Genomic DNA, 13,707 nt, shown 5'->3' with positions numbered 1-13,707 from the left:
GAACCCACCTGGCTCCGCGTGGGAGCTGGGAAAGACTGTTTGTGCAGACAGCTACACATCCCACCAGAGGCGGGGAAGCATGGGACAGCAAGGGCTGGATTGAGCCCACCAGATTTGACGCACCTGAACTGTTTTACGCTCATGGAGATAACTGTGGTCTTTGTTGGGCTATATGGTGAATGCCAGGCTTGTCTGAGGTGTTTTTCAACCAGCCAAGCCCAGCAGAAATCTGCAAGCATGAGTGGTATGCCTGCTAATGCAAGTCCCAAGATCTCCTGGAATAATGGGAATGAACAATCAAGGGGTGACAGAGTCTGTGCAGTGCTAGAGAGAGAGCCCATTCTTCAGAACCTCTAGGCAGAGCCATAAAAACCTGTCCCTGTATCACCACCAGTGTCAGGGAACAAAAAAATGCATCAAGGACTACCAAGTCCTCTGCACACACCCATTGGACTTCTAGGTGACTTTCTATGAAGCTCCTATTTTGAGCAGTGATCAATTATGCATTTCAAGCCATATGGCACCTTCATTCCAGAAGGAAGGCATTTTATCTTGAAATCTGCAAGCTAGAAAATCTGCTGCATCCTGACAGAAATGCAACATTGCCAACTATTCACAGAAGCAGAATCAAGAGACAAAAAAAGAAAGAAAAAAAAAAAAAAGACAACCAGGATAAGATTAATCAGATATCCAATTTCCATTGAAATAGCCTGGAAGGGGAAATGGACCTTTGTATGTGCCCTTCCAAACAGTCTTTTTATAATTAATCCCAGTCAGAGCTTTGGTTTTTGTAAAAAATCTGATACAATACGCAACATTCTCAATTTAGCAGAAGGATCTCTTCCAGAAGGGATCTTCTCCAGGCAGAAAAGTACCTAGAGTCCTCTGGGGTCACAGGCTATGCTACCAGAAATGACCACACTCTTGCATACTACCAGAAGCTTCATTCCCTTCCCAGGAATCATGGATGAGAAATATAGAAACATACTGCTCTCCAGTGGAACCAGAACACCCCAGGCACTTCCCAGAGCCTGGAGCAGCAAGTGATGCTGCAGATGCTTTTTGCGTGGGGAACAGGCTGCTCCTTCTCCCACAGCCTCATATACGCCAGGGTTAGTTGCAGCAGGTTAGTGGAAACGGCATCGCCCCCCAGGGCTGCCTGGAGCCAGACAGCAACGGGGTGAAATTCAAGAGACGCTCCCACCGACCCAGCTCCCTCCCACCGTTAGCGCTGGTTAAGCCCAACCTGCAAAAGCGGCACTAAGAGAAAGCTATTTCGATGGCTGCCACAAAGGGCAATCAGTCACCGAAGGCCAGCAGCTCCGTGGTTTCCAAAGGTAAGCAAGTGGGTGACTATTCGCTGCAAATGTCATGCCCAGCCGCAAGGACTCTGCGCCCTTGAAGCAGGCAGGACAAGCTGGGGAGGCTTTGGAGGAGGACCAAGCGTGAAGGTCAGCTGGCTATGTCCGTTGCCTGCCTGCAACTATGCCCAACCCCCAGCCAGTCACTTTACAGGTGCCAACAGCCACAAGCCTTCTGCTACACCAGGTATCCCGCTTCCAGGTGGCAGCTGCAGCAACAATCTTTCCTTAGCATGGAAGCGCAGGCTCATTGTGCTCCTACAAAGGACTTTGGACCATGGCCCACTTCCAGCGCAAGAGGCTCTCTTTGTATAGGCTTTTCTATGAAAGAACACCCAGAGCTCGGGAGAAGTTTAATAAACCCTTTCTTCCTTGTTCTGCAGGTCACTGCAGTTGTTTGGAGAGATACACCTAGAGCTCAAGGTCTCCCAGGGAAACATAACGACAGTTGGCTTGCAGCAATGTTCTCTCTGTAAATAACTGCCGTGATCAACGTTAAGATCTTTGTGGTTGAATGGATTCTAATCTGACCAGAGAAAGGGGGAATGTGTGGGCAAGGCTCTAAGTGCCAATGTGCAAAGCTGACCTGGAGCCCTCTGGGGATTCCCTGGGACGGGTTCCCAAGCAGCAGAGTGCCTAGAGTTACGGCGTGAAGGAGGCTTTGCTGAAGAAAAATGACAGGAAAGACAATTACAACCCCCTCGCTTATCGATTTCTATTACTGTGTGAAGAGCTTACACAGATCTTCAACAGTCAGCACTTCCTCCCACTCTGGGCTATCCCTTCCACACCTGTACAATCACATCCAGGATGGCAGTTCGTACATCACTCCCAGCCGAACCTTGCTGCACAACCGGGTGCATTTCTCCAGCTCCCAGGCTCAGGCAGCAGGTGCGGTGTCACAGCAGCGCCGGAGCAGGCAGTGCGCACTCAGGCTGCTCACATGAAGATTAATGAACTTGTGTGGGACTTACCTTGCGCTCAGCGCCACACAGCAGAGTAGCTCATCAACTCCAAACAGCTTCATAAAGAAATCGGTGCCCCTGACAAACTGCCTCCCCCACCAGCACACACACCTCAGCTCAGCGTTTCCAGAATACAGATTCTCCCAACTTGGTGGCAGGCTTCTGGAGAGCTTCCTTCTGGGTAGGGGATCTGGAAAAGTAGCTTCAAACTTAACAGATTCCCTTTGGCTTACACACCACTGTCATTTTACAAGAGCACAAACCTGGGTACCACAAGCAAAGCTAATATATAGAGAGGTTTTAAATGGAAAGGCTTTAATTAACATCTGTATGTTTGCAGGAATAAATTGAAGAGCATTCTGGGACTTCTCCCAGATAACTCTAGTGTTGGAGGGACTTGTCCCATAGAGCAAACTGGGAAAACTTTTTGACCCCAGGCTTGGCATTGACTAATGACTTGTTTTTCCACAACTCCTCAGTTGCATCAGATCTCAATCAAGAACAGCTGATAGCGCTCACCAGCTCTGACCCTTACAGCTCCACTGAACATATTCTCTTCTCCAGCTAACACCTTACGGCCAGGAAATACGTGCCCCTGCCAATTCCCTGAGTTTTCAGCTCCCCACTCACAGCCCCGTTCTTGACCTGGCATGAAGGGGACAGGCTGTGAAGCTGACTCACCGTGCTGGCTGGGAGGCATGATGAAACATGCCCATGGATCTGGTCAGGATGAGGACATTACCTTTGGGTTGGTGAAAGGTGCAAAACTTCTCACTCCAGCACTCCCTACTAGGGTGGCAATGACTATTTCTGTAGTTATTTTGTGAAGGATGAAGCGTGCTCTGGTTGTTTTGATAGCCCAGCAGTACAGTCAGTCTGTGGTACACTGGGTCCTGCTGGCTACATCACCGTAACGCTACAGGAGGATTCCTGGCCTACAAGTAGCACAGAGCAGTTTTCCTCAGCTTGCCATAAAGGTTTTTGAAACTGCTTTTTTCCCTCCGCCATCCCTTCTGCATCCAAAATTTGGGCCCTGGTCACTAAACAGTCCTCAGTGGTCCCTCCTTCAGTGTGTGATTTGAGACATTTCATTTAAATGGCAACTATCACTCCAGCTCAAGTCAAAACTCACTCACTCAAGACTTCAAAAACTTCACCCCTTTTACTCTATCATAACCTGGAGGACAGAGTTGATATCAACTGTCTCAGGAAAAAACATGCATCTAACCCATGAAGTAACTGTCTGGCCAAACAGCATGGAGTAACAGCAGAAAGATGAAACTACCACTGATAACAGCCCCGATTACTCCACCACCACCGGTGGGTTTTTTCATACCCACCAGGGATTCACTTCACCTTGTAATATTCAGGGAGCACGGGAGCATGAAATTTGATTTCTTTCTTCTGAAGATGCTGAAGATTATTTTAATTCTTACTTGGTATCGCTGAAAGAATGCTCTTGTTCAGTGGTTTAATATAGTCTTTTAATATCTGTTTCAGCAATAAAATCTCTGCTTTTTTTTCTGTAAATGTACTAATCTCACCAAGGAATATAATTTAAACAGTAGAATGAAGTAGAATAAAAATATGCAGCAGCAAGTGAACATTCTTTTCAAACAGGAACCCGCTCTGAACTATGTGCGGTCTGTTCAATCAGATTAGACATAAGCAACAATATAAATCCCAGCAACAACCACCAGCATGGAGAGCAGAAAACATTCTTTTACCCTCTCCTGGATCTCTGTGTGCACAGATGCACAGCCAAGAGAAGCAGAAGCAAAAGAAATAATAGCAGATAATAGGAAAGGTGAGATATATCAGAGGACACAAAGGAGACAGTACGGGAGAACTGCCTTGGCAAACTGTGTATCACCATCTGCAGACCCTGACCCTAACGCTTGCAGTTTGAGTCCCAGATACACAGAGAAATTATTTGGTGGGTTAAAAAAAAAAGGGGGGGGGGGAGCAGGTGGGACAGGGCAGCAAATACAGTGCAAATTACATCCAGAAAATTTACAAATTTATTGTCTGCTTGAAACATATTTTGAGGGGGCCCAATTATTTTAGCTTGAACTCAGTATTAAGAAAGCCTCATTTGCATTAGTGTATGGAAGAGAAATACCACTGGCTTTGATAATTCATGGTTCGGTTATACAAACACCTGTCAGGGATCTTAAAGGCATACACAGACCTGATGTCTCATCTACTGTATGACCTCTTCCATCACCTTCTCGATGTATGGGCTGCAACTACAGGTTTTGGAAAGAAATAGTGTATTTCTTAGACTCTTGATCTACCCTGGTTTTAAGTTAAAACATTTGTTCGTAAAGAATAAAATTGCCCCATCACATTTATATATATATCTATATTTCAGTTACCTTAGAACACAAACAAATACCATTCCTGTCTCCACATTTCATGGTGAAACTGGATATTAAGAATACCATATGAAAGGTTTATTTGGAGAACTGAATACATTCATAATGAAAGATTCCTGGTTAAATGATGAAATGAAGTTAGGTGAACACTTTTGGCATGATAAATAAAAGCAGAATCACTACCTGACTGATGTCTGGAACTAGGAATAATCCCCCAACAATGAAGGTTAAAAGAATGAAAAAAACCCCTACCCCAGTACCCAACTGTTTTCTGTAGCAGGGTGAAGAGGAGATCACCCCAAAGATGGGCATTAATACCAGTAATTAATAAAAAGCAATTTGCAGATACCACAACAGCTTTATTTCCAACTGACAAGTAACTGCTGTAAGCATATTAGTAATGGCCACATAAGATTAATCTGTAGTTCCAAGACCTACACAAGAAGGGGTTTTTTTGCTCTTATTTTAAAAAAAGACTTCACTGTTCTTACACTTCAGGCAGTAATTGTTTCCTCCAGCTTCTTACGGATCTGTAAAAATAGGCTAGAGAAATTAAAAGAAAGAAATTAAGAAATACTTGAGTAAAGTAGACAAAGGCAGTACTTTTGCTCATTAAAAAAAAATAAGCTTACTTTAGGAAGATTAAACTTTGAAAAAAGGTTCCTTCAGGAAACACTTCTTATTGCAATATGAACAGAATGTACAATATGTACTACATTAAAAGTTATATTTTCCCATACATGAGGAGTAAAGTTGTCTGTCTTCATTACAAGTTTTCAGGTTTTGCTTCTGATTTCTCATCCATCATGTCTTTAAATCCCAATTTTTCCAGTGGTTCATTAGCCATAAGCTGCCTAGGTTAAAAACAAGAAAACACAAAAATATTTTGCAGAACACTGCCTATAACCAAGAAAATAGTATCATTTTCTATTTCACCTAGTATTATTCACTCTAAAGAAATCCAACATGTCCATACAGAGTACTGACGCTTGGCAAAGCCTCCAAAAGCTTAGTTTTGGGAAAGTGGCGTTCAGGAATACTTTATTTTTCTTAACAGCAGTCTTCCAATTAAATGTGTTATTTCCTGATATTAGACATTGAGTTAAGTTTCCTCAAATTGACCTGAGGCTTGGTTATCTTTAATCAACAGACTGCGTAAGAGCTTCCTAAAATTCTACCTGTACCATTGATCAGATTTTTTCGTGAATGTGGTTTAGAACACTTTGCCGTAGTGATTTTCAAATGGTTTTCGATCTGCATCCTCCCTCAGCACCAGCAGTCTAAGGCAGCATCCTCGTACTGAAGCGCACTTGGTAAGGCCCTTCTGGGCCCTGCGCCACCACGGGCCAGCAAGCATTGCAAAGGAAAGCAAGAATGGAAACATCCCGAGGAAAGCAACCACCGCCACTTCTTTCCCTTGATCTGAGAAACGAGTTAAACTTCTAACTCGCAACCATAGGTAGAAAAAAGAAAAAAAAATAGGGCTTCACACTGAGAAAGTGGCTGCACCCAGTGGCAGCTGGCCAGGCCTCGGGGCTGGGTATCCACACCACACCAAAACCAGCCAGGTGAACCGCTGAAGCCACAGCGGACACCCGTTCCGTCCGAGGCCACAGGCTCAGGCAGGGACGCTGCGGGTCCCCCCGCTCCCCGCAAAGGGCCCCGGGCCCCCCCGGCCGCCCCCAGCACCACCTGCCTGTCCATGCGGCACTGCAGGTAGGCCATGGCGCGCTGCCGGCAGGCACCGCTCTCGTAGCCGCTGTCGCGGAGACACTCCATGAACCGCTCCTTGAAGGTGCTGCACTCCCCTGAAAGAGACAGCGAGGGCCGGGCTCGACGGCGGCCCCGGGCCGGCGGAGGGCCGAGGGGAAGGGGGAGGCCCGGCGCTAGGCCGCGGGGAGGCCAGGCCGACGGCACCGCACCGAAGTGATCCAGCGGGAACGCGCCCTTGTCCGGCGGTCGCGCCTTGAAACTCTTGGTGCTGAAGTTCATGGCGGTGGACATGGCGCCGCCGCAGGGCCCGAGCCGGGCCGCACCACCTCCCGCGCCGCCGGGGGGAGCCGCACGCCGGGAGGCCGCGCCGAGCGCCGAGCGCATCGAGCGGGGCACGTGACAGCCGCCGCCGCGCCGAGGGGCGGGGCCACGCCGCCACGGAAGCGGCTCCGGCACTGCTGTGGCAACCGGGCGCCTCGCGCCGGCGGGAGGGTGCTCGGGGGCGGGGCGTCGCCTCGGCCGCGCAACGGGGCGCTGCCCCCGTGACGTCACTGCCGCAGGCCTCGGCCGCCCGTGCGGGTCATCATGGAGACGGCGCCGCCGGCCGCCATGTTGGGTCGGGCCGGGGCCGGCGGGGTCACAGAACCGCAGAGACAGAGGGTGCTCGGGGGCGGAAGGGACCTCTGGGGATCATCCAGCCCAGCCCCCGCCACAGCAGGGTCGCCTGGGGCAGGTCACACAGAGCCACATCCAGGCGGGTTCTGAACGTCTCCAGAGGAGGAGACAGCGCAGCCTCTGCGGGCAGCCTGTGCCCGTGCTCCGGCACCCTCCAGGGAAAGGAGTTCTGCCTCGTGTTCAGGTGGAGCTTCCAGTGCCGCACCTTGTGCCCGTTGCCCTTGTCCTGCCGCTGGGCACCACCGAAAAGAGCCCGGCCCCGTCCTCCTGGCACCTGCCCTTAAGGTGTTTGTAGACCTTGAGAAGCTCCCCTCAGCCTTCCCTGCTCCGGGCTGAACAGGCCCGGCTCCCTCGGCCTCCCCTCACAGGGGAGATGCTCCGGGCCCCCCATCACCTCCGCAGCCCCCGCTGGCCCCTCTCCAGCAGCTGGCTGCCCCCCTCAGACAGGGGGGTCCAGAACTGGACCCTGTGGTTGGTCCTACCTGAGCGGGAGGGTCATGCCTGTGGTGTTCCTGCTGTGCTTCCACCACCCCAGCATCCAGGGCATGACCAGCCTCTGTAAAATAAAACTATTTCTTCTTATAAAAACTTAATTTTCCTAATTCACTTCTGGACTCTCTGGATGGGAAGGGTGAGAGCGATGGGCACAGGCAGCCTGGCCGCTGAGGGGCAGGAAAAAACAGTGTCCTCTCACATTTGTTCATTTGGAAATGAAGGGGAAAAGAGCAAAACTTAGAGCCTGATGTTAGCAAATCAGTTTATGCAGGACCCAGCCTCATTTGAGTCTCTCCCATTTCCACCCAGGAGCTGACAGCCCGGGCATGGGCTGAACCCAGGCTCCTCCTTCCCCTCCGACGCAAAGAACAAGTTCCTCAGCTGTCACTGCTGAGCACTGGGTCCTATCTTAAAAACACATTTTTCAGGACCCAGCTCTGGCTGTTGGTGTGATCCAAGAGCCCTGGGGCTCAGCACAGAGAGCTGAGGCACCCCTGGGAGGCAGTATGAACTTTCCTTAGAAATCCAGCAGGATTTCAGAAAAGCCATCCCTGTCTTGCTGCAGTGCTGTGAACTATGCTACCAGCCACCTGTGGCAACAGCAACGTGATTGCTCAGCCCTCATTAATCCTCACAGTTAACGTCCATGCACAAACCTGATGGACAGCACCGAGTTATTTTATGCTTCCTACAAGCAATCGGCAAGCAGGTGGCTTCTCATCATGCAGCATGAACGCCGATGAGGCCAGTAAACCCAAGCAGTCATTGGCAGATGCTTGGGAAATGGTGAGCTTCCAGACCCTCCAGAGAGAGAACCAAGAAAAACACCCCTTTTGCCCGCAGGTTTACAGCACACTCTCTTCAGAGTCTCAGATCTCATCCTGAAAGGTGGATGACAAATGGTGTTAATTTAACCCACCCAAGTGTTAACCATGGATTATGCTGTTAGAGTCTTTTTTCATCTTTGCCCATAGCTGCAATTGGTTTAGGATGGTCTTTCATCTGTTTTAAGTTGATTTTCTTTTAATTAAATGACTGAGATAAGTAGAAAGGATTCTAGGCTGGAGAAAAAAAAAAACAAAAATGAAACAGCTGCAATTGTTAAGGACAGCCATTATGGAAATATTACCTGCAGCCCCATTTAAAATGCATTTTGTTTATGCTTTGATTGCTTTGTTATTACAGTATTGTAAATGGAAAATTACACCATGTCCTATTACATAAGCAACTGGTTTACACAGCCTAAAATATAAGGTTTTATTTATTATTATGTTTTCAGGGCTATGAACAATAGATGTTTTTTATCATACGGTAAATAGCACTTTTCCACTTGACTTCATTATAATACTTAACAGTAAAAGGGAGATACTCCTCTTTCATAAAAACATGCAGCAAACTGTCTCACAGATCTCAACGGACTGAGCAGCAGAGAAGCGGCTTTGGTTTATCTGGACAAGCTTAACTGAAGTGTCAAGGCACGTGATTTTACCAAACTGAACCACCTGAATTACGTTCCTTAGTTTCTGGCACAGTGGTTGACTTGCTGATTCCCCATGCAATGAAGGAAAAAAGTGAAGGAAAAAGAAATGCAAGGATCCCACCGTGGAGTTATTCTCAAACAGACAGTGGCAATCCTTTCCAGTTCTGTTTAATATCTTAATTAATGACCTGTATGAGGGGACTGAGTACACCCTCAGTAAGTTGCAGACACCACCAAGCTGGGTGGGAGTGTTGATGTGCTGGAGGGCAGGGGCCTCTGCAAAGGGATCTGGGCAGGCTGGACCGATGGGCTGAGGCCAAGTGGATGAGGTTCAACCAGGCTCCGTGCCGGGCCCTGCCCGTGGGTCACAGCAGCCCCCGCAGCGCTGCGGGCTGGGGCAGGGGGCTGGGAACTGCCCAGAGGGAAAGGGCCTGGGGAGGCTGGCCAACAGCCGCTGGGCAGGAGCCGTGTGCCCGGGTGGCCAAGGTGCCCGAACTTGCTGGTGCCCGGCTGGCTGGTGCCCGAACCAGCGTGGCCAGCAGGGCCAGGGCAGTGCCCGTCCCCCTGCACTGGGCACTGGTGCGGCCGCCCCTCGAACCCTGGGCTCAGCTGTGGCCCCTCACTGCCAGGGGGACGTGGAGGGGCTGGAGCGTGTCCAGAGCCGGGCAGGGGCTGGGGAAGGGGCTGGGGCACAAGCCCTGTGGGGAGCGGCTGGGGGAGCTGGGGGGGGTCAGCCTGGAGAGCAGGGGGCTGGGGGGGGACCTGATCGCTCCCTCCAGCTGCCTGACAGGGGCTGTGGGCAGGGGGGGTCGGTCTCTGCGCCCAGGGAACAAGTGACAGGGCAAGAGCAAACGGCCTCGGGCTGCGCCAGGGGAGGTTTAGGTTGGAAAACAGGAAAAATGTTCTCCCCGAAGGGGCTGCCAAGCACTGGAACAGGCTGCCCGGGGACGTGGTGGAGTCACAGTCCCTGGAGGATTTAAAAGATGTGTAGGTGTGGCCCTTAGGGCCATGGTTTAGTGGTGGGCTTGGCAGCGTTAAGGGTTGGACTCAGTGATCTTAAGGGTCTTTTCCAAACTAAACAATTCCACAGCTCTATGCAAAGGCTATATCAACTTGCTGTATTATATTATATCCAAATGTTTTGGTTACCTGTTAATTAAATCAGTGTCTTTCTTTGGAGTCTTAAATGTTGTAGTTACCCAAATTTAGGTCAGGTGTAGTAGCAGGTGTTTGGTTATGCTTACTTAATGTTTTTATTGCAAATACCAGTTGTATCTTCTACAGTTTCCTTTAAAGGTACGGTTTGTCTTAGAATCTAATACATGTGCTTCAGCAGTTTAGCATGGGTTTTTCCCAAGGAGATCAAATGAAACCCCCATTAGATAATCAGTATGAAGAAAAAAAAAATCTCATTTGCAGATTAAGCCAAGCAGTTCCAAAAGAATTTGGTAAAAACAGTGCCACAAACAGGGAATTAAATACTTTTCACATATTATCTTTCAAAGAAGTGAGAGACTTTCACAGCATCAGGGAAATTTGAAAAGCTGTTTCAGTCAAAAGGTGCCCATTATATAAGAGAGATCAGATAATATTTGTAAAGCATGAGGTGTTTTACAGTATCTGGAGTCTGGGGTCCTGAGCCCTTTCCAAAAATCAGAAGGCTCAAATCAGAAGGCTCCCCAAATGAGGAAAAACCTTGGATCTTCCCCTTTCAATTACGCAGCCTGACAGATTCAAAAGAAGAAAAATCCTTTGCTTGAATCAGAGCTGTTAGTCATTAATTATGGACTAGAGAGTCATTAATTATGGACTAGAGTAACGTTTAAAAAATGTTTACTCTTTTACAGTGTTGTCAGATCACACTGGAAACTTATTCCACTATTGGTGCTTACCTGTCAGTTGTACAAATGTACCTTCAGAAGGAGTTTTTACATACTTAGCGTTACTTTTGGAAGCACTAGCTTGAATAATACATCAGAGCAGAACCTTTATTCCTTTTTATGGGCAGGGTAAAGTCCATGACTTTCATTATTTTCCTTTCTCTCACCATGCTGCATCTTTTAAGAGCCTACAGATTCAAATTATCAGGTAGTTAATTTGAAAATAATTTATTGACGAGCCATGAAAGGCTTTGAGTATAGTACTAGGGGATTTTGTAGCTTGACTTGGGATAGCTGTAAGAAATTAATCAGTTGAACAAGACCAAGCACATTCAGACGCTGGAATTTGTGCCCTTGAGACTGCTGTTCCCAGCCCAGGCACAGAACACACCTCAGAGAAACATCCTTCCAGGATCACTCATTCCTATGCCTCACCCTCGCACTGCGAGCACACCGCCAGCTCTTACATAAGGTCTCTTGCTACATCACTGCCACAGGCTGTTGTAAACCATTTTTCTCCCTTTTAATTCAGGTTCCTAGACAAGAAAAAATGCAGAATATTGCTAGAATAGTCTGGGGAATGGGGATTTCTGTTGTGGATGATTAATGAAATATTATTGTTTTGCACTTACAGGGAAATTGTAGTTTCATGCCAGTAAGGTCAGGGCCTTAATATATTATGTGCTCTACAAAGATGTACAGAATGATAGCTCATTTTCTGTTATGACTGAGCCAAAGCCTCATCAGGTTAGAGGGAAACGTGGTAGAAATAGTAACACTGCGCTGAAAGCCAAAGAAAACTTTTTTCTTACGTTGCTAGTTACAGTTCTGGTATATCTAAATCCACATCTCTAACTACATCAAGACAGGGGGCTCAAAAGTAAGATGCTGGGACCCTGGCTCTGTAGATACCTACCAACCACTTTGTGATATGCCCCAAATTGCCCTCAGATTAATATAAATTCTGCAATACTGTGTTGAGGTAGACTGAAGCTAGAGACCCAGAACAAAAAGATCCTTGGAGCTATGCTGAGGCATTTGATCTGTTCAGTCGTATTTTGAAAATAAATTCTTTATAACCTGACTTTCTCAATACTAACTTCCCAGGTCAGGCTGCCTCGGCTTGTTGGCTTTAAGTGTGGGGTCTGGAAGATCACGCTTCTGCTATAGCCACAATGGATTTGACTGCAAATATTTTTATAGATATGCATATTATAAAGTACATAACTAGCACTAAACCCCAGGATCTCCCATGTATTTTGTCAGTGAGTGAGACTCATGAAGGAATGACATCTATTCAGTCCAAGAACAAGGCTTTTATAAGCAACAAAGTTCCTGAGAATGGTTTGTTGCTAAAAGTGGGAAATGCTTAGCACAAGTGGGAAATACCGTCACCTTAGGCTCTGCACAGGGACAATGCACTAGTCCCATGCACATATTTTTTTATTTTCTTCTCCCAGTGACCAGACTCATCACATAGAATCTTTTGGTTCAGAATACGAAAAACCCCCAAGAATTTGTCATTGAAATTTTGCAGTGAAATAATGACTTTTAAAAGTATTTTTCAGGAGCCTTTATTCCCAAAGTAGATGTGCAACACACACTGATTTGACAGATAAATGAAAAGAAGTTCAGTACAAGTTATTTGTATCAAAATGAGCACAGCGAACACTTCAGATAGTGATTACTACCCTGCAGCAATTCTATAGAAATACCGACTTGCAGGATGGGAAGAAGTGGGTGTAAGCCAATAAAACAATGAAATGATTTTGAAAAAATTGAAAGAGGTCAAAGTCAGAAAGCTTTTGATTTCTTTTTGCATTGACATTTGTCACTGAACAAAATCCATTAGCAAGGAGCAGCCTGAGTTTTAACACATCTGAGACTTTAAAAATGTTAATGTTTAATAGGGTGTGCTCATGCTTTATATATCCCTGATAACAATGCATGGGCTGATACGCATCTCTTGAGGTTGTAAATCAGTGGCAGAGCCTTGCAAGGCACATAAGCACTTGGTGTTCACTCTCATGTTTTATTATGTTATAAGAACTCATTGACTGAATTATGGCCTTATAACAGCTCTTTGTCTGCATTATCCTACTGTTACTGTAGCATTATTAACCTGTGTCCCATTAGAAGATTATATGTCCTTCTCCAGATGAGCACAAAGAAGTTAGATGATCCTGTGGCTGTTTAATGTACAGGCTCCTTGTCTAGAGGAAGTGCTTATTTCCCTGAGCTATGCCCACAATAGCTTCTGCTTACCTGAAGATGCTATTGGTTCTGGCCTGGGCTGGTAGAAAGACAAAGACATGTGAGCAGGGAGCCACATTTTCTCCCCAGCCCCATGTGGGATGTCTCACCTGCAAGCCGGCAACTTAGTCACATGCTGTGTTCAGGATCGCATACTGGAAGCCAAGGTCTGTGAGGGAGAAATGGAGGTGAGGACATCACGTTAGTTATATTTTAAAACTGCAATGATTCCCTCCCACGGGAGAACTCATCTGTCATTTCCCACAGTGCATGCATCGGTCCAGCAGGTTACAAGGCCATGGGCTCACTACTTGAGAAAGATTTAATCCTCTATTATCACCAGGTACAACCTGAAGCTTTACAGTGAAAGCCCTTGAGAAGGTGCTCTTGCTTTCTATGGCAGTAGCCAGCTCTACTCCAACAGAGCAGTGGTGGCTACATGTAAACAGAAACAATACACTTCCTCCGTTGGTACCCAACTGGGCCCATGTAGGGTTTTTTCCTCAC

General features: G+C 47.3%; 1 protein-coding gene across 2 annotated transcripts; it reads right to left on the bottom strand.

Annotated features, from left to right (window-relative positions):
- Positions 1-4,329: 4,329 nt before the first annotated feature.
- Positions 4,330-6,918, bottom strand: COX19 (cytochrome c oxidase assembly factor COX19). 2 transcript variants are annotated; one of them, XM_080387155.1, is made up of 4 exons: positions 6,627-6,917; positions 6,397-6,512; positions 5,445-5,554; positions 4,330-5,247 (listed from the first exon to the last, which is right to left on the bottom strand). In XM_080387155.1, exons 1-3 carry the CDS (start codon positions 6,799-6,801, stop codon positions 5,471-5,473), a joined length of 375 nt encoding a protein of 124 aa, XP_080243281.1. In that variant the 5' UTR covers positions 6,802-6,917; the 3' UTR covers positions 4,330-5,247; positions 5,445-5,470. The 2 variants fall into 2 exon arrangements, with proteins under 2 accessions (XP_080243281.1, XP_080243280.1); XM_080387154.1 differs by having other exon boundaries at positions 4,330-5,554; positions 6,627-6,918.
- Positions 6,919-13,707: the final 6,789 nt, after the last annotated feature.

This window comes from Falco punctatus, assembly GCF_963210335.1.
Source record: "Falco punctatus genome assembly, chromosome: 4".
Lineage (NCBI taxonomy): Eukaryota > Metazoa > Chordata > Aves > Falconiformes > Falconidae > Falco > Falco punctatus.
Note: the sequence above shows the minus strand (reverse complement) of the source record. Positions and strands in the feature narration are given on the sequence as shown.

Coding starts and splice junctions, on each gene's coding strand:
- COX19 (XM_080387154.1), bottom strand. CDS start 6,801: ATGCGCTCGGCGCTCGGCGCGGCCTCCCGGCGTGCGGCTCCCCCCGGC. Junction 6,513..6,626: donor GTTCCCGCTGGATCACTTCG/GTGCGGTGCCGT, acceptor TGTCTCTTTCAG/GGGAGTGCAGCACCTTCAAG. Junction 5,555..6,396: donor AGTGCCGCATGGACAGGCAG/GTGGTGCTGGGG, acceptor TAACCTAGGCAG/CTTATGGCTAATGAACCACT.